The sequence below is a fragment of the Chrysemys picta genome, chromosome 12 (assembly GCF_011386835.1).
Source record: "Chrysemys picta bellii isolate R12L10 chromosome 12, ASM1138683v2, whole genome shotgun sequence".
Lineage (NCBI taxonomy): Eukaryota > Metazoa > Chordata > Testudines > Emydidae > Chrysemys > Chrysemys picta.
The window spans coordinates 27,522,829-27,550,119 of record NC_088802.1 but is presented as its reverse complement, the minus strand read 5'-3'; the positions used below and the strand labels follow the sequence as shown (position 1 = coordinate 27,550,119).

General features: G+C 47.4%; 2 protein-coding genes across 2 annotated transcripts in view; one reads left to right on the top strand and one right to left on the bottom strand.

Annotated features, from left to right (window-relative positions):
- Positions 1–12,294, top strand: part of LOC112060783 (zinc finger protein 271-like) — a 37,193-nt gene extending 24,899 nt beyond the window's left edge. The window contains 2 exon segments of the mRNA XM_065562975.1: positions 544–657; positions 4,802–12,294. Of these exon segments, the coding sequence (XP_065419047.1) occupies positions 544–657; positions 4,802–5,964 (1,277 nt within the window). The 3' untranslated portion in view covers positions 5,965–12,294.
- Positions 12,295–14,190: 1,896 nt separating this feature from the next.
- The window catches only part of LOC101943197 (zinc finger protein 271-like), a 43,976-nt gene continuing 30,875 nt past the window's right edge, over positions 14,191–27,291 (bottom strand). The window contains exons 6-8 of the mRNA XM_065562974.1: positions 26,115–26,173; positions 16,635–16,780; positions 14,191–16,324 (exon numbers count right to left, since the gene is read on the bottom strand). Of these exons, the coding sequence (XP_065419046.1) occupies positions 14,334–16,324; positions 16,635–16,780; positions 26,115–26,173 (2,196 nt within the window). The 3' untranslated portion in view covers positions 14,191–14,333. The remainder of the gene's footprint in view (positions 16,325–16,634; positions 16,781–26,114; positions 26,174–27,291) is intronic.

Below are 27,291 nucleotides of genomic sequence, written 5' to 3'. Positions count from 1 at the left end.
TTGCCGACGCAAGTTACAGCAACCTAACTGCTGTCCACACCAGCGCTACACCAGTGCTCCACTCATGGAGGTGGAGTAATTATGTCCATGGGAGAGCCTTTATAAAGCAGGCCAATGTTTTGGCCATTTATGGATTGTCCTTTCCTTCTAATGTATTAATGGGCTTGTATTCCCTCCAGCACACTTCCCCACCCCCATGGTAGCTTTGTAAAATCTCTCCACTTAGCCCCCTTGGCTGTGTAGATGAACGAGTCCCTCCTGCTCCTCAGCAGACCCCACAATGTCTGACTTTGAATTCAAACTCATCCCGCTTCTGGGTGAGCTGGGAAACCATGTTGGTGGTGAATGGTGTGGCAGGATTTGTCATCAGCAGAGATGTGGATAGTTAAATTCTCCCATTAGCAGAGTGGCCTGCAGCTCTGATTCCATGGAGAGCTGGCCCAGAGATTTGCATGTGTTAAAATGGGCTGAGTTAATAATCATGGAACACTTCTCATAATGAATACTCCATAAATACCAGTGTCACCTGTTTTCTTTCCCCAGTGTGTCCAATTCCCAAACCTAACGTGATCTCTCAGATGGAACGAAGGGAAGAGTTGGAGGTGCCGGATCTCCAGGGTTCTGAGGAGAGGGAGATCCTGAAACACAGCTGCACAGGTGTGGAACCAGATAAACTGAGTCAGAAAAGATTGGTGGGTAAAGTAAAATGCTGGGATTCCCATAAAGCCCCAGTTCTGCCTCGTCCCATCCCGGTCAGGATCCTTATGGCAGTTGTCACTCATGACTTCCTACCACACCTGATGGTAACTCCCACTCCCCTGAGTGTGTGGATGGGATATGGAGCTAGAATTGATCCCCAGTTCTCTGTCCTATTGGGAAGGTTTGCGGAGTGATTGGAAGGAGGAGGAATTGGCTCATGATTTATTTTTATCTGCTCTGCAGTTATTTGGGTTTGTTACCCCCTTTGCCTTTCCCCTTTCTGCATTCCCTTTCCCCACTGGGAATGACTCCTTTCTGGATTCTCTCTGTCCCAGCAGGAGATCGGACACTGAGCGAGAAGGAAAATTCATAGAAATGCAGGGCTGGAAGGGACCTCGAGAAATCCTCTAGTCCAGCCCCTCACGTTGAGGCAGGACAAGTACACTTACACCGTCTCTGAAAGGTGTTTGTCTAACCTGTTCTTAAAAAACCTCCAGTGAGGGGGATTCCGCTACCTCCCTTGGAAGCCTGTTCCTTATCATTAAAACCTTTCACCTAAAATCTAGCCTTAATCTCCCGTACTACAGATTAAGCCAATGACTTGTCCTGCCTTCATTGGACATGGAGAACAGTCGATCACTGTCCTCTTTTTATAACGGTCCTTAACGTATTTAAAGACTGTTAACAGGCCCCATCTCCCCAAGTCTTTCTCTTTCTCTTCAACCTTTCCTTGCAGGGCAGGTTTTTAAAAACCTTTGGTCATTTTTGTCTCTCTCCTCTGGACTCTCCAATTTGCCCATGTCTGCCTGGATACGTAAATTAAGTTGTCAAGGGATAAAAGGGAAGGTCCTTTCATGGATTGAGAACTAGTTAAAAGACCGGGAACAAAGAGTAGGAATTAATGATAAATTCTCAGAATGGAGAGGGGTAACTACTGGTGTTCCCCAAGGGTCAGTCCTCGGACCAATCCTATTCAACTTATTTATAAATAATCTGGAGAAAGGGGTAAACAGTGAGGTGGCAAAGTTTGTAGATGATACTAAACTGCTCAAGATAGTTAAGACCAAAGCAGATTGTGATGAACTTCAAAAAGATCTCACAAAACTAAGTGATTGGGCAACAAAATGGCAAATGAAATTTAATGTGGATAAATGTAAAGTAATGCACATTGGAAAAAATAACCCCAACTATACATACAATATGATGGGGGCTAATTTAGCTACAAGTCAGGAAAAAGATCTTGGAGTCATCGTGGATAGTTCTCTGAAGATGTCCGCGCAGTGTGCAGAGGCGGTCAAAAAAGCAAACAGGATGTTAGGGATCATTAAAAAGGGGATAGAGAATAAGACTGAGAATATATTATTGCCCTTATATAAATCGATGGTATGCCCACATCTCGAATACTGCATACAGATGTAGTCTCCTCATCTCAAAAAAGATATACTGGCACTAGAAAAGGTTCAGAGAAGGGCAACTAAAATGATTAGGGGTTTGGAACGGGTCCCATATGAGGAGAGATTAAAGAGGCTAGGACTCTTCAGCTTGGAAAAGAGGAGACTAAGGGGGGATATGATAGAGGTGTATATAAAATCATGAGTGATGTGGAGAAAGTGGATAAGGAAAAGTTATTTACTTATTCCCATAATATAAGAACTAGGGGTCACCAAATGAAATTAATAGGCAGCAGGCTTAAAACAAATACAAGGAAATTCTTCTTCACGCAGCGCACAGTCAACTTGTGGCACTCCTTACCTGAGGAAGTTGTGAAGGCTAGGACTATAACAGAGTTTAAAAGAGAACTGGATAAATTCATGGTGGTTAAGTCCATTAATGGCTATTAGCCAGGATGGGTAAGGAATGGTGTTCCTAGCCTCTGTTTGTCAGAGGATGGAGATGGATGGCAGGAGAGAGATCACTTGATCGTTGCCTGTTGGCCCACTCCTTCTGGGGCACCTGGCATTGGCCACTGTCGGTACATAGGATACTGGGCTAGATGGACCTTTGGTCTGACCCGGTATGGCCGTTCTTATGATACTCCAAAGGAGTTAGGCACCTAAATTCTTATATTACGCTCCACTGCGGTGCAGCAAACTCCCGCTGACTCACTCAGTGCCTGTGTTTGGCAGGCAAAGTTCCTTAGGCACCTACGTTTCTTCCTCTGGGCATGCACGCTGCCGCCTCCCTCTAAGAATCTGGATGCTTATTACCCGCCTAAGCCCCAAAGTGACTTACAAACCAGGGGAAGACAGGCATTTAGCTGCCTCAGTTGCGTGCAGGTCTTGAGCCAGTGGTCGTGCTCAGAGGCCGTATACCGGATCAGGCCCCTCAGGCAAGTTTACACAAAATAGTCAGTGGCGGGGGAGAGGAGAACCTCCCTCAAAACCTTAGCCCAGGGTACTTAGCCTTAGGGTACTCACTTGGGATGTAGGAGAGCCCCAGTTCAAGACCCCTTCCATCTGAAGGGGAGAAGGGATTTACAAGGAGATCTCCGGTGAGTGCTCTAGCCACTGAGCTATGGGATATTCCATTATTCCTGTGGAAACTGTTGCACTGTGGATAAATAATTAAAAAGTCACTGGAGCAGGGGGACTGGACCCTGGGCTAAAAGTTATGAGGAGCTCCTCCCACCCCTCCACCTTCCTCTTGCAAAAATGGCATAGGAACCCAACTGCAAAGACAGTTCCCAGCACCGCTCTGCAACCTGGACTTAGGTGCTTATCTCTGTGAGAGGGGTGAGGCTTAGCACTTTGGGGAGCTTAGCTGGCTCCCTCCCTACCATGCTGGGTTTTCTCAACTGCAGTCTAAAGGCACCTGTCTCTCCCCATGCATTGCTTCGGAGCTTAGACACGTAAGTAAGGCATTATGATGTTCAGCGTCGCAGCATTTAATTTTTAGGTGCCTAGACAGTTACTGCGATTCAAAGCCTATTTGCATTTTTATGTCCATGCCGTCTTTCTTAAAGTGAGGCACCTAATAACTGTACATAATACTCCAACTGAGGCCTCACCAGTGCTCAATTACTTGATGTGTCTGTCTTAGCAGATTTTAGCCTTTTTTGCAACTGCATCACGTTGCTGGGTCGCATTTAATTTGTGATCCCCTATAACACCCAGATTCTCTTCAGCAGTACTGCTGCCTAATCAGTTATCCCCCATTTTCATAGAATAGAATCATAGAATATCAGGGTTAGAAGGGACCTCAGGAGGTCATCTAGTCCAACTCCCTGCTCAAAGCAGGACCAATTCCCAACTAAATTATCCCAGCCAGGGCTTTGTCAAGCCTGACCTTAAAAACCTCTAAGGAAGGAGATTCCACCACCTCCCTAGGTAACCCATTCCAGTATTTCACCACCCTCCTAGTAAAAAAGTTTTTCCTAATATCCAACCTAAACCTCCACCACTGCAACTTGAGACCACTACTCCTTGTTCTGTCATCTGCTACCACTGAGAACAGTCTAGATCCGTCCTCTTTGAAACCCCCTTTCAGATAGTTGAAAGCAGCTATCAAATCCCCCCTTATTCTTCTCTTCTGCAGACTAAACAATCCCAGTTTTGTATCTGTGCATTTGATTAATCCCCCCTTCCCCCCTTGTCTTTATTGAATTTCATCTAGCTGATTTCAGACCAATTCATTAAGGTCATCTTGAATTCTAATCCTGTCCTGCAAAGGGCATGCTCCACCCCCACCCAGCTTGGTGTCATCCCTAAATCTTATAAGCACACTCTCCATTCCATTATCCAAGTCATTAATGAAAACATTGAATAGTACTGGACCCAGGACAGATCCATGCAGGACTCCACTAGATACATCCCCCAGTTTGACAGTGAGCCATTGATAACTATTCTTTGAATATGATCTTTCAATCAATTATGCACCCACCTTATAGTAATTTCATCTAGACCACATTTCCCTAGTTTGCTTATGAAAATATCATGTGGAACTGTGTCAAAAGCCTTACTAAAATCAAGATGTATCACGTCTACTGCTTCCCTCTAGTCACAAGACCAGTAACCCTGTCCAAAAAAGAAATTGGGCAGTTTTGGCATGATTTGTTCTTGACAAATCTGTGTTAGCTACTACTTATTGCCCTATTATCTTCCAGGTGCTCCTCCGGAAGATCCTGAGCAAGTGGACCCAAACAGGATGTTTTCAGAAAGAGCCAAAAGAAATGTTTCCCAGAATCCTGAGCAGAGTCAGCACATATCAGAGAGGGAGCAGGAAAACCACAAAGGGGGGAGAGAGGAAAAATCCAGTGACCACCAGGGAGGTTTCAATGTTCTTAATGAAACCACGATCCAGCTGAGAGTCCACATGGGGGAAAGATCCTACGAGTGTGCTGAATGTGGGAAAGCCTTTAGTTGGAGATCACACCTTACTGCCCATGAGAGAATCCATACAGGAGAGAAACCGTATAAATGTCTGGACTGTGGGAAAAGTTTTAGTCAGAGATCCCACCTTACTACACATGAGAGAATCCACACTGGTGAGAAGCCCTATAAATGCCCCGACTGCAAGAAAAACTTCCGTCGCAACTCACAGCTTATTAATCATCTGAAATCCCACATGGGACAGAAGCCATATAAGTGTCCCGACTCTGGGAAAAGCCTCCGGCGCGTTTCACGCCTTACTGCGCACAGTGGAGAGATGGCTTATCAATGCCCGGACTGCAAGAAAAGCTACAGTCAGATGTCACACCTCGTTAGACATCAAAGGTTCCACACAGGAGAGAAACCTTATAAGTGCCTCGACTGTGGGAAAAGCTTCTGTCAGAGCTCAGACCTTATTACGCATCAGAGAATCCACACGGGGGAAAAGTCCTACACATGCTCTGAATGTGGGAAAAGCCTCAATAGAATCTCACACCTTGTTGCACATCATCGATCCCACGCTGGAGAGGTGCCTTACCAATGCCCCGACTGTGAGAAAAGCTTCAGTCAGATGTCGCACCTCATTAGACATCAGAGGTTCCACAAGGGAGAGAAACCTTACAAGTGCCTCGACTGTGGGAAAAGCTTCTGTCAGAGCTCAGACCTTATTACGCATCAGAGAATCCACACGGGAGAGAAGCCCTATAAATGCCCCGAGTGCGGGAAAGGATTCAGTCGGAGCTCAAACCTTATTGCCCACCAGAGAACCCACACGGGAGAGAAACTCTATCAGTGCTCCCACTGTGGGAAGAGCATGACCCGGAGTTCAAACCTCGTTCGACATCAGAGAACTCACACCAGGGGAAAACTGTTTAAAAAAAGCCTGGATCCAACCTAGCCATTGTGAATAATACACTGGCCTTTTCCTGTTAATGATGGCGGTGTTTGGACCCAGTTACTCAAAGGAGGCTCCTAATTTCTGTTGAAATCAATAGAAGTCAGGAGCATAAATAGCTTTTGACAATCTGGGCTTTGGCTCCAATGTACGTCTGGGGTCAGAAGATTGGGAACCAGAATGAAAGGCACAGTTGCTTGGGAATTGTGACACAGGTGATGAACATAGGCATATGTTCAAAGACCATTATACTGAGATAGACCATGCACATGAATCTGCGGAATATTCATAGTCCTTTGTATCGATGCAGGCATATGTTTTCATGTGTTCTTCAAATCTGTAGAGAGTGATTAATGCAAAACTCCCAAACCTGGCTATGTAGCTGTCCAATCTTTGAAGTCTGACCTCCTAGGCCATAGGGGGAGTTATTAAAATTGGTAACTAACTCAGCTTCCCTGAATAGAAGATTCCCTCACAGTGATCAGGTTGATTATTGTATTGAATTAACTGGATTTGTCTATTATTTTCAGCAAACTGAATATTCTCTGTTAAGTTTACCTTTTTTATCTTACTTTTCCCTTTTCTCTAGAACCATCTTTCTTTTGTTTTCTGCAATTTCTGACTTATTCTTAATAGCATTCTAGTTAAGAAAACCGATACATTCAGGAGCACCAATGGACTGGTTTGGGTTTGCAATGTCCTGAACTGGATGCTGGAGACAGAATTGGGATGATGTGTTTTTTTTCTTACTTTAAATGCAGAGGAATAAAGTGCAACTGAGTTTCCCAAAGTCTGAGTCTTACAACACAAATGGGGTGAGATTGGGGCCTGTGGGAAAGTCTCTCGGTAACACTGTCCTAGTGCTGCAAATCTGTGGATATGCGCATCTGTGGATATCCATGGACCATATTGATGGATGCGATCCAAATTTTATATCTAGAGCCCTAAAAATCTGCGGATATCCGCTTGATATCCACTTGATATCTGCGGACCACAGATCAGATGTGGATACAAATTTTGTATCTACCCAGGGCTCTAGTGAATGTAATTACATCAGAGGTCTGCTTTTTGATATAGTCATCCTCACAGAACCATCAATACATTACTATTGCCCTTTTAATTTCATTCTTAATGCATTACACTATAATAACTCTGACATATACATATACTGGGGTGGCCAAACTTACTGACCCTCTGAGCTGCATACGACAATCTTCAGTAGTTCGAGAGATGCAGCGCACCTGCTGAAGCTCCGAGCCCTGGCCGGTGCGCCCTGCGAGGCTGAAGCCCCTAGCCCTAGCCCTAGCCCTAGCCCCAGCCCCTGGCTGGAGGGCAGAAGCCCCTTACCCCACACCCTCTCCCCCCCGCAGGGCAGAAGCCCTAAGCCTCTGCCCCCCTCCAGTCTGGTAGGCAGAGAATGGGAGGAGGGCTCCATGAGCTGCACTTTAACTGTAGAAGAGCTGCATGTGGCTCACAAGCTATGGTTTGGCTACCCCTGACATTTACCCATTAAAAAATCCTATGACTGAGATAGCTCCATGGCTGAATTCCTTGTACCTGCCCCAGTTAGAATCTGAGTTATCACATGCACTGTATTTCTCCTGTCACTACTTGCTTTATTTTCAGATTTATTTATTCTTCTAGGAGCAAGTATCAAAGAGTTAATCCCAGCATAAGGCATGTGTAAATATATTATTAATTTAGGTGGAGTCTAAAATACCTGGGTTCAGTATAAAACTACATAACAAGAGAATCAATCAAGGAGTTAATCTGCTCCTTGCATGAGTTAGCAGTACTGATAAGGTATCCACATTGAAATTGCAGTTACTGAATTATAAATTCCCAGTTTACTTAATTTGAATTGGAATATAATAGAATAAGCAAATTTAGAAATGGAAAATGTCCATTTGTTCCCATCCTGTCTGTTTCTCTCAGCAAAGTGGGTATTTTCTAGAGGTTGTCTGACATTTTGTGGCTGTGGCGTTAACAGCCGAATTCACCTCACTCCCACCCCTTGCTGTAGAATCGTGTTCCAAAACCTAAATGTAGGGCTGCTCCTATGCATTATGGTGATACAAATAAATAATCTTCAGGTTTTTTAAAGAAAAAAATGTCCAGCCCTTATGACTGCAAATAAACATTTAAAATGTGCTTATCAACCCCTGTGGATATTGTGCATGAGGATGGGGCAACTGGCTTGTACTAGTGTTGCTGGGTTGGGGAACTGCAACTTGAAATACCACTCATCCCACACCCTCTCCAAAAATCAGGTTGCTTGTGACTACACATTAGTTCCAAAACCTTCAACTGACCATGCTAAAACCCAAATAACTTCCCACTCTTTCCACTGTGGAGACTGTTCTCCAGATCTCATTGCCAGAGCATGTCCCCTGCCCTGATATGCAATTTACAAACTATTAGGCATGGGGAATGGGGGATACCACTCAAGACTGAAGTGGCCTACTGGCGATGTAAATTTTGAGTTCCCTTCTCAGCAAAGGTCCCTTGATCTCAGGATTTGGCCTTTAGTTATTCCAAGCTGAAGTCTCTCTTTCTTCTGCTGCCCCACAGAAATTTCATCTGGAAGCTGGTCACACCTCAGGTTTAGGAGATGCTTGTATCTGTTTATGTCTGATGCACAAACAAGTTTTCAAAAGTGGATTTCTTTGCTTTATAGGTAGCTAGTTGGAGCTGAGTGAATTTTTTATTTTTTGCAGTGAATAGTAAATTGACCAAAAATGTGTTTTGGGGGGTATTGAAACTACTTAAGAATTCAAGTTGATTTTGGAAATAGTTTGGTTGAAAACAAAACAAAAATTTCAGCAATGTCAATGATTTGAATCCACATTTTATTTCAAAGTGTTTTTGTCTGTTTTTTTTGTTGGTGAGGGAAAAGTCACTTTCAGTCTGAAACTAACAATTTTTTTCACTTGTTCCATCACACAACTCTATCTGAATACAGTGAGGTTAGGGGGGTGGGGGGGTGAGGTTAATTAGCTCCAAGCACTATTGGCTCTGGTAATTGCTATTGGGAAGGGGGTTGTCTTGTTCCCTCCATTCCCATATCACCGGCTGAGCTTCCTGGGTCACATGCAGGGCCGGCTCCAGGCACCAGCCCAGCAAGCAGGTGCTTGGGGCGGCCAACGGAGAGGGGCGGCACGTCCGGCTCTTTGGCGGCGGGTCCCTCACTCCCTCTCGGAGCGAAGGACCTGCCGCTGAATTGCTGCCGAAGACTGAAGCAGCGGTGGTAGAGGTGCCGCAGATTGCGATTGCGGCTTTTTTTTTTTTTTTTGCTGCTTAGGGCGGCAAAAACCCTGGAGCCGGCCCTGGTCACATGCAGACAGTAATAGCAACAATATCCAGAAGTTGGACCTGCTGCTTCCCAAGTGGGATCTGGGCCGTGGACAGACCTTCATTAAACCTGCCTCTGTGCCTGTCTGAGTCGGGCACTTTCTCCGGTGGCTGGAACTAGCCTGCAAGGGCAGCTCCAGGCTTAGCTGACATCAGCTCCTGAGGCAGAGCCTCCGTGTGATTGAAAGAGAAAATGCTAGGGAGGGGCAGGAAAGTGATGCTCGGCCCTGGGAGTCAGAGGCCTCACAGCCCTTGGGAATCTGCTCCCCTGTTTTTAATGCCCAGGAAAGAGCAGTTTCAGGGGAACCATGAAATGGTCAGTTTTGGGTTCCCCTTTGTCTCTCTGGAGGTGACATTGCAACAAAGGGAAGGGGTGAATCATAATGAAATGGAGGGAGGGAGATGGAGTTATGTCGATCTAACTTCGTAGTGTAGACCAGGCTATCACAGGGCAGTTAAGGACATCACAGGGAGAGGTGAAAAGTGGGGCTGAGTAGGAATAGGCCATCAAATCTTCATTTTAAAATCTAACCTCATTACTGCTCCCCTTTGGGCTCCCCTTAGATTCCACAGTGATAATTAGATCTGCTCAAGGACAGAGACATGTTTGCTCCATCAGACATGGCAGGTTTTTAAAAAAACTTGGACTGTGTATATTTGTAAGAACTTTTCTATAGAACCCTCTTCCTTGTGAGTCATGTGAAATCTCCTGAAATTATCCATGTAGGTCTTTTAGGGATTGGCACCCTCAAAATCTTTGCTAATTTTAGTGAATTTAATTCTTTATTGAAGGCTCTAGCCACAGGCTGTGGGGAATCCTTTCAGGTATTTGTGCTTCAAAAATTGTTATTTCGTTGAAATAATAATCTCTCTCAACATTCCCATGACTTCATGGTAGTCTATAAAAGTAGGTTCAGCTGGTGAGAAAAGCTCTGTCAGATTTTATCCAAAAAGGTATAAACTTCAGATCCTCCTGTTAGCACTTTTCCCTTCCTATCAGTATTTCATTTAGTAGTAGAACTAAGCAGTAGCAGAGAGCAGAGGTGAGTGCATAATGGATTTTTCGGTTTTCATCAAAGTGAGATACTCAATCACATTTTGTTTCAAATCTTCCAAAACATTTTGATTGACTAGAAATCTTTGGTTTGGTTTTTTATTTAGTTTTGAATCAACTAAAATGTTTCTGTCAAGTTGAAACAATTTTGTTTTCAAGTTCTGTTTTCATTTGGCTATTTTCAAGTACCATCCAAACCTGCCACCAGCCTGTCTCCTACTTCCTGTTGCATGCTTAACACATGGCTTGGGTGGCAGGATGCTGTATGTAGGAGTATGTGCACAGAACAGGCAAATAAATGGTTCCTTAACCCTTTATTTTTAATTTTTAACTTTAATTTTAGCCAAATTGGCTCAAATTACTTTATTCTGGGACTTTGTAGGGAGTCAAAGGGAGCCCCTTATGACAAGAATGAGCTGTCCATGGACAGAAGAAGGTCATTTGCTAAAAATCCCCATAGAAGACAAAAGGCCCCTGTTAGAGACCTAGCCTTGGATAAGGGATTCCTACGCTCTGGTTTGAAAGGGTAGGTGGAGGAGGGGAGAGGAGAGGAAGGTGGTAGAAAGTTGCAAAATAAGTTAAACAAAGCTTTAAAAAGTAGAACCAGCCTGGAAGAGAGAACATGGTCTCAGAGGGGAAAGAGCAGTCAGGCATGCAAGTAAAAAAGGGTGAAATTAAGGACTGTATCCAGGCACACAGCTCAACTAGGCTGCATGGAGCCAGGGGAGGCAAGCCTCTGGTCTGGAAAATAAATTTCCTCCCAAAATCTATTCAGCAAAAGGGTAAAAAGCAAACCCACTCTTAAGTTTAAGCACCTGAATGGCTTTACAAATGCTGAGTCTAAGTCTGAAAATGTTGGCCTTTGGTTTTTTATGCAACTTCTCTGCTCCCTTTGGGGTGTAGTTCACTCATTTTAATAGAATCCATCCACTGTATGTTTTCCTTTCACCCAACTGTGCAGCCTTCCTTAGATGTAATTCAGGGAACAGGACAACTAACTATGAAGCTCAGTGAGGTGTGAATTTTGGCGGTCTATACAGGCCAGCAATTTTTTACTCTTACTCTGTGCTCTTACATGCCATCTGTAGTACACTCTCTAAGTAGGGTTTACTGTGGGGTTAGGGAAAGGGCATGCTCTTCTGTACATGACTTCTGTAATATGATGAATGTGGGGGCTTTGGTAGTATATTTATGATGCCTGAGTGTGCCTCAGTTTCCCTCTGGGCTTTGCATTGCCATGGTATAACTACATTACTAAGGAGTGTGTGAAAATCTACACCTGTGAACGACGCAGTTAAACCGACCCAACCCCCAGTGTGTAAACAGTGCTAGGTAAACAGAATTCTCCCATCCACCTAGCTACTGCCTCTCAGGGAGAGGGCATACCTACACTGATGGGAGAAACCCTGTCGTCAGCATAGGTAGTGTCTTCACTGAAGCACTACAGTGGTGCAAGCCACATGGCAGCGTTTTAAATGTAGACAATCCCTGAGTGTAAAGCAAAGGGAGGAGCTGTTAACTCAGCAGGCTGGCTGGAAACCAGAATCATTAACAAACTAAATAAAGTCTACACATGTGAATGGTGGATCCGAAGAGACCATGGAAACCCCAGTGGTGGGGACAGTAACACCTAGCAACCAACAGCCAAGAGGAAGGAAATTTCCCACACTGCTTGGCTTCCCTGCAGAGAGAAGGTCTCCGAGCTGGAGAAGAAAGAGGAGAGGTAGTAGAGAGACCAACTTCTGTTGGTGAGAGAGACAAGCTTTGAAGGGGAAAAGTGCCAGGTGGCTGTGTTAAGAGCTAGGATGCCCCTGACGTGGGCCAGACCGAATTCTGTCTTCACCTCTTTTCCTTTCTATGCTAACCTAAGGACTTTCAGATTCTGTGAGCCAGCTGACTAATAAATTGTTACCTTGTTTTGAAAAGGCTTCCTGGTGTTGCTGCAAATACTTTACAGGAAACATTGTGCTCTGGAGGAGTACAGGATAAGCCTCTCACAGGAGACTGACTCTGCTGGACTTGCTACAGGGAGCCATGGAGAAAGACTGGGATCGCTGGTGCCACCAGCCCAGTCTTGGAGGCCATGGGCCACACCCTGTGGAATTGTGTGGCTTCTTGAGACCTGGCAGTCTATCGAGGTCACTCTCCAGGGTTACAGGCTGGGACATAAACCAGACCCTGTGGATCCATGACACACAGAGGACATCTCTTGCATTGATGTTTTATAAATATACAGTAGAGAACAATGCTGCATTGGTACCTTGGATGTGACCACATAGAACATTTTTATATTTTTTTAAGCTTCTTTAAAACATCCCAGCTGTACTCTCTTTGGGCCAGAACCTCAGCTGGTATAAATCAGCATAGCTCTATGTTGATACATAGCAGCTGAGGACCATGGCTCCATGAACAGTGAGCAAAACCAGCATCCACACCAGGACTCTGACAAATGCACTCAAAGAAAAAGAACGTTTAACAAAACGACAAGTGTCAAAGCAGCACTGAGGTGAAATAACTGATATTGGGGATTATGGCAAATGCATCTCCAGCTTCTCCAGTGGCTGTACTGATGTCCCCCAGACTGCCGGCTTGATTTGGGGCAAGATATTCTGCACAGAAATATATTTTAATTTGCATTAAAAAAATCATTCCTCTGGTAAAATGCTGCTGTATTTCCTGGTTCACTGAATCTGCCCAGAAAGCAACACTACTAATACAGGAAGCCTTATAGGAACCAGTGGGGAAACACACATTTGTGGAGTACACATCCTCCCACTGTAACAACACAGTTTTTGGCAGAGAGTAAGAGGAGATAATAAACCATTAAACGCCATGGGTATGTCTACACAGCAAAAATATCCCAGTGAATCTCAGAGCCTGGGTCTACAGACTGGGGCTTGTGGGGCTCATGCTACCATGTGGACTCAAGCTCCAGCCCAAGCCAGAACGTCGACACAGCTATTTTTAGTTTCCTAGTGTGAGCCCTGCAAGCCTGAGTCTATAGACCTGGGCTCGTAAACTCACCACCATGGGTTTTATTTTTCCCACTTTGCAGACGTACCCCATCTGGCCAGATTCCATTCTATCCAGGGTTGATCCAGAGTGACTCCAGAGTCTGGTGGGGCCACTCAGTATTCACCCTAGCATCACTGAGAATAGAATCTAGATCCTTTTTCAGTGTTTGTTGTGGGTATTTTATCTGAACAGCCCCTTTCAGCTCACTTTCTATCAACTTCCTCCCCTCCTCCCCCAACAAATGTGGACCACTGAACCGTCCCCAGCACTGTTTCCACCACCGAAAGTTGCTGATGCTGCTGTACAGTGATGAACTCAGCCAAGTCTGAGACATTTCCACCACTGGCTAACAAATGCTGATGTTTGGGAAAGCAGAAAGGAAGGGGTTAAGATTTGAACTGACCTGAAGAAGCCTGTGAGATCACTGAGAAGACATCCATGCATTTCCACTGTTTGAACACAAGGGGGGAGAGGGGACTTACTCCACAAAATTCCAGAAACCAGAGAGCCCCAGGACTTCTCTGTGTGTGGAAAGTTTTACCAGTTATACCAGCATAAGAGTCCTGTATTCAGTTTGCCTAATTCCTGTGGCTAAATGTTGTCAACTAAACTGGAAAAAGGCCACTCTTATATCGGAATAAAAGCTTCCACGTGGGGCTGGGGGGTTAAACAGGGATAACTAGATCAGTTTAAATTCACACCTTAACTTTCCTGTGTAGACAAGGCCTCAGCTGGCATGAGGGAACTCAGGCCTCCAGGAAAAGACCCAAGAAAGTACTGAGGTGAGGAATGTGTACTAGGATTCAGGAAAAGGCTAGACATTTATATGGATAATAATATCATCATTCGTAGTCACACCAGCCCAGGAGCACAGCCATGAGGGGTGTATGGCCAGGCACTGAGTACCAATAACCCTCTGGCCAGCTGTCCAAGATATCATTGGCTTTGTCCATCACTCTGATGCAGCAGGCAGGAGAGGCCGCTCTTCCATGTGGACTCTCCGGTGTCTATTAAGGGTTGAGCTCTGAGTGAAGCTTTTCCCACAGTCCCAGCACCGGTAGGGTCTGTCTCCGGTGTGGATCCGCTGGTGCCTGACCAGGTTGGAGCTGCGGCCGAAGCCTTTCCCACAATTGGAGCACTTGAAGGGCTTCTCTCCGCTGTGGATCCTCTGGTGCGTAGACAGGGTGGATCTCACACTGAAGCTTTGCCCGCACTCAGGGCATTCATAGGGCTTCGCTGCGACGTGGATTCTCTGGTGTGAGGCAAGGCTCGAGCTCACACTAAAGCTTTTCCCACAGTCCGGGCATTTGTAGGGCTTCTCTCCATTGTGGATCCTCTGGTGTTTGACCAGGTCCGAGCTCTGCCTGAAGCTTTTCCCGCAGTCGGTGCATTTGTAGGGCCGGTCACCCATGTGTGTGCGTTGGTGTTTGATGAGGTCAGAGCTCTGGCCGAAGCTCTTCCCACAGTTGGAGCATTTGTAGGGCCGGTCACCCGTGTGGGCCCTCCGGTGCCTGTGCAGGTTGGAGCTCTCGCTGAAACTCTTCCCGCACTCAGTGCATGTGAATGGCTTATGCCCGGCGTGGATCCTCTGGTGTTTAATGAGATCTGAGCTGCGCACAAAGCCTTTTCTGCACTCGGGGCATTTGTAGGGCTTCTCTCCCACATGGGCTCTCTGGTGTTTCACAAAGTTGGAGCCATCAATAAAGCTCTCCCCGCAGTCCCCACAGCTGTAGGGTCTGTCCCCCAGGTGGATCCTCTGGTGCAGGATGAGGAGTGACCTACGGCCAAAGCCTTTACTGCAGTCAGGGCATTTGTAGGGCTTTTCCTGGCTGTGGATTCTCTGGTGTAGGACCAGGGTGGAGCTCCGGCCGAAGCTCTCCCCACAGTTGGGGCAGGTGAAGGGCCTCTCGCCTGTGTGAGTTCTCTGGTGGGCGAGGAGCTCTGAGCTCACGCTGAAGCTTTTCCCGCACTCAGTGCATCTGAAGGGCCTCTCGCCTGTGTGGGTTCTCTGGTGTCTAACAAGGTGCGAGCTCTGGCGGAAGCTTTTCCCGCAGTCAGGGCATCCGTAGGGTCTCTGCCCCGTGTGGGTCCTCAGGTGGGCAGTGAGGTCTGAGCTCTGGCTGAAGCTCTTCCCGCATTCCGAGCATGGATAAGGCCTCTCTCCTGTGTGGGTCCGTCGATGCTTAGTGAGATGGGAGCTCACGCGGAAGCTTTTTCCACACTCAGGGCATTTATAAGGTTTCACTCCTGTGTGGACTCTCTGGTGTGTCAGGAGCCGCGAGCTCCGACTGAAGCTTTTCCCGCATGCATCGCATCCGTAGGGTCTCTCCCCCGTGTGGATTCGCTGGTGTTTAGTGAGGTCTGAGCTCTGGCTGAACTTTTTATCACAGTGAGGGCACTTATAGGGTTTCTCTCCTGTGTGGATTCTCTGATGGGTCGTGAGGTTTGATTTCACGCTGAAGCTTTTCCCGCAGTTGGGGCAGTGATAGGGTTTTTCTCCCGTGTGGATTCTCTGATGCGTAATCAGGTTCGAGCTCCCACAAAAGCGTTTCCCACACTCGGCACATTTATGAGGTTTGTCTCCCCACTGGGCTGTCTGATGTTGTCCCAGGCCTGAGTGCAGACCAGAGCCTTCCCCACACTCTGTATACAAGTATATATTCTCTCCAGTTGGGAAGCTCTGGGGGACATTCTCACCCTTGAAGCCTTTGTCACATGAAAGGGACTGAACCTTTCTCTTTCCTGAGCAACTTCTCTGCTGCCTTTCTGAGCTGCTGTCAGTCCCACAACCTTCTCCCTGGCCAGGCCCCTGTAGACCCAGCTCCTTAGGGACGTTCTGCTGGGGACTGTCCTCCACATCCTCATTCACCATCCCCTCTGCAGCTGCAATAAATGGAGAGAATCCAGACACGAGTCCTTGCCTCTGACAGGGAGAATAAGAGTCTCAGGAACGGAAACTGCAAAGGTAGTGAAATAATCATGAGGGATGAAAAAGAAGGAGTCAAATCCCCCCCAAATCCTCCAACTCACCCAGAGGAGAGAGAAGAGGAGCCAATCCTGCCAATTCAGCCTATCTGAACCCCCAGAGAAAGGAAGGGGGAAGGGAGGGAGCTTACTGACAAGGGTGAGTAGGAAGCCATGAACGGCATCTGCCAGGAGGATACAATACCTGCTGGAGAGCTGGGGTGATATCAGACAGAACTGGGGGAACTCTGGGGCTTTGGCAGGAATCCTAGCTTTTTAATTCACGCACCTGAGGGCTTCTGGGTTGCTTGAATGAGTTCCTCACTGGTGCACGTGCCTCCTGGGATCTCCTGTCCCTCAAATCCTTGGAGATCTGGGACCCACAGCTCATCGCCTCGTTCCATCCAGGAGATCACAGATGGTGAATCAGAAATCCTGCAGAGGGAAGGAAAATATGTGAGATCAGGGTCTGTTACACATTCTTTGTGTCTTTCCAACAAAGAATGTTCCAGGATTTTACACCCAGTTTCTTACTTTGATAATGGGGCATCTCACATTAGCTGCACAACTGAGTTACAAAAGGAGTATAGCAGCATTTTACAAACTTAGAGTCCCGACCCAAAAGGGGATCACAAAGCTATTGTAGGGGAGTCATGAGATCACAAAAAATATTGTGATAACCTTTAGGTCCTTTGCTAGGGTTACCATATTTCAGGTTCCCAAATAGAGGATGGAGGAAAGGAGAACTGGAGTGGGAGGGGGGAATATAGCAGCCGCTGCTCTCCGGCTACCCAGCTCTGAAGGCAGCGCCGCTGCCAGCAGGGGTGCAGAAGTGAGGGTGGCACTACCATACTGTTGCTTTACACTTTTTGAAAGGCTTCAGTGCTTTTGACTGCAGAGATAATGATTACATGCTTCACTTAGTGCTCCTATGAGTATGTACAGTAATTTGCCATCACTTTTTTCTGGGGGTTGGGGAGTGTTGTCACAGCCTGAAATACTTTCAAAATGGGGCCCAGCAAAAAAACCCAACAATCTGGAGTATATGGTACATGCAGTTGTAAGAGTCACAATCTGAATGACCTGCCAACCAAGAATAAAGAAGGAAATCTGTAATCCTTCTGAATACAGCTGAGAATCCTGCTATCTGTTTGCAGGCATATCACAAAGAGGAAAAACAACTGCAAGGAGTAGACAATCTGATATTCATTGCTGTTTTCTAGATATTTCCATCACTTATCTGACCACCATCACCCTAGTATTTCAGCACCTCATAATCTATAATCTATTTATCCTCAAAGCACCCATGTGAGATAGGGAAGAGCTATTATTATTACTTAGATTGCAAACTCCTTGGGACAGAAATTGTCTTTTTGTTCAGTTTGTACAGTGCCTAGCACAGCGGGGTCCTGCTCCACAACAGCAGCTCCTAGGCAAATAAAAAAAAATTCTCATTTTACAGGTGGCAAACTGGGGCCTGGGAAGCACTTTGCCCAGCATCACAGATAGAAGCTGGAGCAGAGTAGGAAATTGACATTGAATCTCAAGAGTGCCAGGCTAGTTTCCTAGATCACATTTCCTCTCCAGAGAAAATTCACCTCTTTGTCTGATTAGAACCTGCAGGCACCCGCACACAAAGTACACTTTTCATGGCATCACTAAGCTACTGCATCATTACCCCTCAGCAATAATAGAGGCCCTTTGGGGAAGTTTCCTAGTGAGAGACATGTTGCACCCCCTGTAGGGGATTCTGGCATCTCCGGACACTGCAGGACACGACTCAATCACTGCCCAGACCTACAGCAAGGGAAATGACATCACCAAATATCCAGAAGATGACAGTCCCCTCAGCAATAAGCAGCAATTTGGGGATTTGGGAAGAACAGACTTTGCAGACAAATTTTGTGCATTCCATAAATAGAAACAGTCCTTCTCTTATGTGAGTGACAGAAAAAGATGTGCTGGGAACCCTCCATCCCAGAATCTGTCCTTTGGACACATATCCTTCCATACCACCGAGCACGGCAGCTGGTTCTCCCTCATACTTTGGAATCTACTGCTCATCCCACCTGGGTCCAAAATAGCCCACGTCTGTTCAGAGGATTCTGCAGGCGTGAGGTTTTAACCTGGTTTTGAGGAGGAAGGGGCTGGCATTTATGGAGGATGGGCACTCGTTGGGTGCTGCTGGCGCTGGCTTTAAGAGGCATTAATTTAATTTGTCTCAAAGGCAAATTTTCTGTGCCCATTAACCGAAACAATAATACACAAATTACTGTCAGCAGAAAAGCTGAATCATGAGACAGTGCCTGTGCCTTTACAATGCTCTTTGCAATGACAAATGACCAGCTGCGTCCTCAGGTCTTGGTACTTCTGTTTCTCTGGTCTGGTCTATCCTGGGAGCTGGGAGGCCTTGTCTGGGCTTGGGCTTGGGCAGGACTAGAGTTTGTGAGAACTTCCCTGGAGTTACTTGGACAGTTATCCTATCCAGCTGTTTCTGATACACTCATTGCTGTATTTTTAGGCTCTGGATTTTTGCCTCTCTGGTATCAGAAACTATTCCCAGAAGTCCCTGCCTATCCATCTATGGGCACTTCAGGGCTCTGGTTTCTGAATGCAGAGATCGGGGAATTCCCACCCCCATCCCAAACAGTTTGTTCCTAAAAAGAAAAGGCCTCATTTTAAGCAATTCACAACAAGTCTTTATTACTATCCCGCCCTCCCATGAATGCTCCCCCCCCTCCCCAACAGCTACCTGACAATCCCTGCCTGAGCTGGCTCCCCTGAAGACATTTCCCTTCCCCATCCCCTGGGATGATGGGACCATCTGGGGTGAAACAAGGGTGTTATTCTGCAGCCTGTCGGGTTGAGAAGGGTGACCGAGGAGGGGCTTTAGGCCTTTTCACACCCCGATTCCCTCCATACTCTTTTCTTGAAGACAGATGCTCTAGACTTTGCTACACTGGGAAAATGCTTGCTCACTTTATTATAGAGCAGATCCTGCTGCTCCCACCCAATACGAAATGCTCGAAAACATTCTTAAGCACTCCTCAGTAACAGAGTCTCTGAAACAAATGCCAGAAAAGAATGGAATCTAAGGAGCTGCTTTGGGTATAGCTACGCGGCATTGTAAACCCAGATTCAGGCACAGGTTTGAGCCCAAACCCCTCCTACCCTCCACACACAAATCTTTCTGAGTCCTCAGAAAGCAGTCAGGACCTGAGTCCTAAGACCCACCAGGAATGTTGGGTCTGAGCCCAAGTCCCACTGGGACTCGGGCGCTATCATTTTGCAGTCTGGACATAGGTCAAGCCCAGGTCACCAGACTCATGTCTGGAAAGTCTGCCAACGCTTTCCTAAAATCTCATGGGTTAGAAGGGCCGAGAAATTCTGGCCCAACACTACCCACTTGACTCCAGGAACCAGAAGCAACCCCACTTGGTTCACATCCAGCTGCTCAGCATTTAATCCTTCCCTTTTTTTCTGACTCCTGAACTATAAGCACAGTTTACCATCTCCTGCATTAGCTATGGCCAGTAAGAAGATATCCTAGGCCATGTCTCCACCAAGCACATTGCTAGCTGGTTACAGGAACAAAGCCAGATTCTGGTTATGCTCTGGTGTGAGGCAAGCAAGATGATTGACTTCAGCAAGAGTACCAGATACGATCTTGTGTACCAGGACATATCAGAGAAGCTGGCAATGTTGGAGATTGACCGGACCATTGCTCAATGCAGAGAATGAATCCGGTGGCTCGAGACCGACTACTAGGAGTCAGGGATGACAACCACATTTCTGTCTATCTGCCTCTTAGACAAGGAATTCAACCTAGTGCTGGGAACTGCAGCAAGCTCTGAGTCCACAGCAGTGCATGACAATCTCTTGAGTCACAGGCAGCACCCCAGGAGAGCCAGGAGCCTCTGGATCAAGCTCAGGAAGTGTCTCTGATGCTCACTCAGGTCCCTGGGGATGCTTTGCTGCTGGAAAAGCTGCAACACATCCTGGGTCCATACTCAGAGGAGCTGTTTCAGCATGCCTGGAAGAGTAGCTTGCAGCGGAACGGGTGGAAGAGGTAGAAGTAGCACCAGAACCCGTTAAGTTTCTGCCTCCACATTTGTTATTAAAACACAGATGGGATGGATTTCCATCTTACGACCAAATTAAATTATTACTACAAGCTGGCAGAATGCACACCAGTACCTTGGCATCAGCCCTACCCCCACCCCTACCACCATGTGAAATTCAAAAAGGCTACTGATAAGGGAAAAGAAAAGTTAAACATGCAGCTATGGTGAAATTTGTACTAGACACGCGCACATTGTTTTGTTGGGGTGTTAAAATTAAGAATCTTACATTGCCCTCCCCAAGAGTATGCTGCACCGTGTGACTTGGTCATACCAGACCATCCTGAGCCACCTGACCGATTACTCAAGACAGTTACGGGAGGGTGGGGGGGGAGGGAAGGGAAGTATGCAGTCCTCGGGTGCCTGAACTGCCTGAAATAAACCAGGAGGTTGTATGTAATCCACAGGTCCCGTACTATGAGTCCATAAATGTTCTGTGGAGGGAGTGCTTTGTAAGCCTTTGTTACAGAAGTATGATCAGGGCCAGTGTTGTGAGCCAAAGCTGTCCTTGGTCACTGCATTATTTCAGGGAGCATCCAGGGAGGCTGCAATACATCTGCAGGCAAACACAACATCCTATTGATTTCCCCATGAATTTTCAACCAATCCTCGTGATTGCAAACTTTTCTCAGTACAGGAACTCCAAATGGGTGGTCACATTTTGCAGCAGGGCATACTTTCTAGGGCCTCCTTTGAAGGTCACTAGCCCCCTCCAATCATATATGTGCTGGTCAGTCACTATAAGCCTGAAAAGCTCTTTAGCAAGTATTTAGATTACTTGCTTCAGGCATCTTGGAATAGCAGATCCCTTTGCCATTCAGGAATCTCCAGAACTGTTATGTCCTCCAGAAAGTGGACTACCTAAAAAGATTGTAAACCCATAGGTAGTAAACTGAAGGTGTAATTAAATCATTTGTCAGGCCCTCTGAGATCAGGGCACATTTTCATAAGCCATGGCAAAAGAGGGTACACGGGGTCCCCTAGAACAGTTGTTCTCAACCAGGGGCCCGGGGCCCCTGCGGGGCTGCAAGCGGGTTTCACAGGGTCTGCCAAAATAAACCAAAGAGCAGGCCGGCATTAGATTCGCTGGGGCCCAGGGCAGAAAGCTGATGCCCAAGGCCCGTTGTCAGTGGCTGAAGCCTAAGCCCGAGCCCTGACGCCCGGGGCTGAAACCAAAGCCCAAGCAATTTAGCTTTGTGAGGCCCCCTGTGGCGTGGGGCCCCAGGCATTTGCCATGCTTGCTACCCCCTAATGCTGGCCCTGACTTTTAATCTACTGGATAAGCAGAAAAACAATTGTTGTGGCACAGGTGAGCTGTGGAGTTGGGAGGGGGCTCAGAAAGAAAAAGATTGAGAACACCTGCCCTAGAATAACAGTGGGAACAGTTACTCCATTAACAACAATGTTATTTGGTGGGAATACTGTCCCAGCCTGTCTGTAGGTAAAGTCCTGATCTGCGGAAAACCCAGCATCACGCCCTTTGCCAGGGCAGCCAACATTAGCGTCCATCAATAGGCATGTGTGGTCAACGAGGGCCTGCACAATGACGCAGTAGTAACCTTAGTGGTTTATGTATTCAGGTGGTTCTTGAAGAGGGCAAACTACAGCTGGGGGAAGTCCCATTGATGGCTCCAACACAATTCGGAAAGCCTGTTCTCTCAAAACCAGCAGTTATTTCAGAGACAATGTTTATGCCCATCACCTTCGGGTTAATCACAGTCCTGATGACCTCACACACCTCGACCTTTGACTTACCCACACCAAACTAGTTAGCCATGAACCTGTAACAGTCAGGAGTAGTCCACTTCCATCCCGATGGCTATAGCCACCTGCTTCTGGACCAGCACAACCTCCCTCATGTGTGTGTCCTGACCTGAGAGGATTGTGGCAAGCTGATCACACAGCTCCAGGAACCTCTGCCTCTCCATGAGAAAGTTCTGGAGCCACTCCTGGTCTTCCCAGGTCCGCAAGACAACATGGTCCCACCAGTTTGTACTTATGGCCCTGCTTCAGAAGCACAGGTCTACATGGAGAATCTGTGGCAACAGCAAGTCATGAGCAGCTTCTGCCAGTTGGAGTCTGGAATATCTGTACCTCTTTCCGAGAGGTGTCTTCAGAAAGTCAGAAAACACCACTGCAACATCCACAGTATCTCAGGGATGCTCCACCTCTTTCCTGAAACAGGAGTAAAAGTGCAACTGGACCAGTTCAATAGATTCCTACATCCCAAGGCCAGAAAGGACCATTGTGATCATCTAGCCTGACCTCCTGTGTAATACAGACCACAGAACTTCCAACAGTGCTTCACCTATGCTGCTAGTGTAACACCAACAAACCCCAATCCTTGGCAAGCAAGATCAAACCTGGGACCTCTGGAGCTAAATGCATGAGCCTCTACTGCATGAGCTAAAAGCCACATGGCCCTTAGCTAAGGCTATAGCAGACTCATTAATCTCTAAGTGGTCTCAGTGCCACTAGAGGGGACAGAACACCACACCCAGGTGGTGTGTAGGTTACACTAACGCTGGTTGCAGGCAGCGTGAATACGACTTAGCAAGCGGCTGGATGTGTTGGCAGGCTGAGGCAACTTTGGGTCAAATGCCACAGAATGGACAATCAAGTTTTCCCACAGTGCGCCGAGGCCTAAAGCAGCAACAGCTAGGGAGGATGCTAGGAATCCTGGCATAGGCTGGGTTATGCCCACAGAATCAGAAGTTTTGACTTGGGTCAGCAAGGTTGTGACGCTCAGGTCCAGAAATCGTAAACCCAGTACACCATACAGTCTGGACGCAAAAGTGTGGGTCTAGGAACACCAAGTCTGCAGACTCGGGTCCCACAGACCTGGGTTTACAATGCAGGGTAGATAGACCTATGGGGGTTTCCCTGACACTGTTCCCAGGGCAGTGCATCCCCCCAGCAGCGCCGGGACCAGGCAGAGGCAGGAACTGGCTTCTTCTCTCCCTGCTCCGCCCCAGGAAAGTCAGTCTGCCCCGGGGTGCTGCAGGGAATGGGGCTGGGCAGGGCTGAGAGCCGGGAACCTCCCACCCCACTGATTGCTCCTGATGCCCCTGTCAGTCTCTGCCCCTGTCTCCCTCCCGCCCTCTCCCCTCCCCTCGGGCTGGGAGACTCGGTCCCTGGCCCAGCCCGGAGCGTTCGCTCTCTCGGAGCTGTCTCGGCTCCTGCAGGCGCTCAGGGGAGCAGAGCCTGGGGGGGCCAGGGAGGGGAGCAGCTCTGGGACTCGCAGACCCCCGCCCCCGGGAGCAGAGCTGGGGCGAGGAGGGGCCGTTTGTGCACAGTCACTTTCCTGCCCGGCCCCAGCCCTTTCCCCCGGGTCTCTCCCCTCACCTGCAGCCTCCGGCTCAGGGGCTGGTGTCGGCAGAGCCCGGGGCTGCCCCAGGGGCTGGTTCCAGCTGCCGCAGAAAGTCCCCCCGGCTGGGCACAGGGGGGGGATCAATGCAGTTTTCTCTCCTCACAGACCCCGCTGGGGAGCAGCAGCGTCTCAGCCCGGTATCCCAATTACGAAGGGATGCAACAGCATCCTGTGACCCAGGAAGTTCAGCCTCTGATTATCAGGCTCTGGACAGAAAAAGCAATGGAGGCAGCAGCCTCCCTCCCTTAACAATAACCAGAGCCCTCTGGTGGCCACAGCTAATCAAAACGTCCTTCCCTCACCTCCCCAGTGGAGACAGAAAGGCAGCACAGGAAGGAATCCGGTCAACAAATGTATATTCTGGAGCAATGCTGGTCTCTCCATAGCTATAGCTGAAACTACAGCCTTCCATTGTAAGCCAGGTATAGAACCCTGCACTCTGCAAAAGTAAAGCAACCCACCTGAAATCTCACAAGCCAGATATCTTTCTGGCAGGTTTGTGGGAAATCAGAGTAGGCATGTGGGAGACTTGAGGGCTCAAACAGCTCAAGTAGCAATTAATAAATAAAGGAGGGATCTCTTATCCAAATTCTGTTTGGGACCATTACTCTAGTGACAAGTAATCCACTCCCTGGACTTGCGTTTCCATCCTGCCTTGTGGCTGCCCCCCAGAGATGTTGAATTCCTTTAAAAAGACAAAGCAATACATTATAAAATAGTTTAACCAGTTAAAGTTAATAGGCAGCAGGTTTAAAAAAAAAACAAAAAGAAGTATTTTTTCACACAACGCACAGTCAACTTGTGGAACTGGTTGCCAGAGGGTGTTGTGAAGGCCAAGTCTATAACAGGGTTCAAAAAAGAACTAGATAAGTTCATGGAGGATAGGTCCATCAATGGCTATTAACCAGGATGGGCAGGGATAGTGTCCCTAGCCTCTGTTTGCCAGAAGCTGGGAATGGGCAACAGGGGATGGATCACTTGATGATTACCTAATTAATAGCCATATAGAGAGCTATTAAATCACCCCTAGACTTCTCTCTGTTCAGCTAAATGGATTGAACTCCTGGAGTCTATCACTATAAGGCATGTTTTCTAATCCTTTAATCATTCTCATGGCTCCTCTCTGAACCCTGTCCTCTTTATCAACTTCCTTAGAATCATAGAATATCAGGGTTGGAAGGGACCTCAGGAGGTCATCTAGTCCAACCTGCTGCTCAAAGTGGGACCAATCCCCAGACAGATTTTTGCCCCAGATCCCTAAATGGCCCCCTAAAGGATTGAACTCACAACCCTGGGTTTAGCAGGCCAATGCTCAAACCACTGAGCTATCCCTGCCCCCTATTGAATTATGGGCACCCAGAACGGGACACAGTATTCCAGCAGCAGTTGCACCAGTGCCAAATAGTAAATAATCTCTCACTTCCTATTCAAGATTCCCCTGTTTATGCATCCAAGGATTGCATTAGCTCTTTTGGCCACAGCATCACATTGGGAGTGCATGTTCATCTGATTATCCTCCACAACCCCCAAATCTCTGGCAAAGTCACTGCTTCCCGGGATAGAGTGCCCAGGCCAGGATCCGGTAAGTAGGGCCTACTTTCTTTGTTCCTAGATGTATACATATATGTTGGTGTCACTAGGCATAACCCTAGGTAACTCGGGAGGGTGGAATACCACAAAGTGTCAATGAAGCCTTCCTGCACTAGGCCTATATGAACTACATTTCTTCCATGTTTAAACTCTAATGAACCTCAAAAGCCAGGTGCAACAGGCTGCATACCAGTGCCAAGCAGTAATAATGAGGCCTGCATGTTTCTGGCTGAAGGGAAGATAATAAATCAAAAGGAAAAAGGACGAGATAACGGTTTAAAGGAGCTACTAACAAGCTGGACTTATGGCCGCCAAGATGACGTAACTGCTTAAATGTAATTGCTTGCTACTTGCTTAAAGTAAACTATTATAGGAGAAAGGGGGGTTGGGTGGGTGAAAGGGCGTAAAACCTAGCTGCAAAAGAATAAAAAGGGAAAACTGTTTGTCTCAGTGTGCTTGATCTGAGACGTGCCTGTCTCCTAGCACCGCTTTGGGATCCCAAATAAACTTTGATTGCTTCTCCACCCTGGTGTGTTCATTGGCACGAAGCACACCGGGCAACACACTGTTGCTTTCCTCGGGCACTCTGTGCTGGCAACAGTTTTGGCGCCCAACGTGCGGCTCGAGGCTGAAATTTAGCCTTGCCCGGACCCCTCTCGGAGGTTGACGGATTGCGGCAACGACCAACGCCCAGCGCGCACCGGTGACTTCATCGGGGGCCTTGGCGGAGATGCGGTTTGGTCGACCCTGGAGGGCACAACGGTGCAACGCGCTCAAGTAGTGGAGAAGCAGCTGCGGGCGACGGTGGGGAACCGGTCCCGTGGATAGGGCGATGGTGCGAAACCAGACCCGTGGATAAGGTAGGAACAGTCCAGTGGGGACTTTACCTGTTTTGACCTGGGGACGCCCAGTGTCTCCCTAGGGTATGGGGCAGGGACAGAGTATTCTAGGCAGGGCAAGGTGTACACCCTTAGAATGCATTCTGGTGAACTGGAAAGTGTTTGGATTGGATCCGTTGATTAAAAGTAAACTGAAAAGATTCTGTACAGTAGACTGGCCTCAGTACCAGCTAGAGGACCAGGAAAGGTGGCCACCGGAGGGATCACTTAATTATAATACGATCCTTCAGTTACTTCTGTTTTGTCAGCAAACGGGTAAATGGAATGAACATATGTATGTACAGTTGTTTATGTTGCTAAGAGATAGGTCAGATATTTTGCAAAAGTGTAATTTGACTCCGACAGATTCGGTAGTAGCTACTGTTAGTCCCCAGAACTCCCCCCTGCCCCCCCACAAGCTGTAATGGCAGGTCCAGTGTCCCCTTCGGCTATCACACCCCCACCATATAAAGACAAGGTGTCTCAGGTCCCAGAGATTGCCCCCTCGGTAGGGTTCTATCCTTTAATCACTGAGGCCGTGGTGGCCCGCCCAGGATCACAAGAACACCCGGCCACTACTATGCAAGTTTATACGCATGTGCCTTTTAACCCAGTGGACCTAGCAGCCTTTAAGGCACAGGCAGGGGAATTCTCAACGAATCCAAGCAAGTTTATCTCGGTCTTTGAGGGGTACCTGGCTAGCCATAAGCCTGACTGGGATGACTGTAATATCCTCATGAGGACCCTGCTGTTGAGGAGGAGGAAGAAAAGAAAAAAAAAAAAGCCAAAAACTAAAAAGGTTAAAAAACTGGGATTGGGAACTTATGAACAATATCAAGCCAATTTGGCAGAGACCATCCAAGGAGGTCAAAGAAGATGAAATAACCCTCGCCTTATCCCCCGAGAATGTGTGGATAATGACCCTTGCAATTGAGCCCTCAGCCATGCAAGCCCCAGAGTGGAGCCAGTGGAAGGACAAAAGGAGGG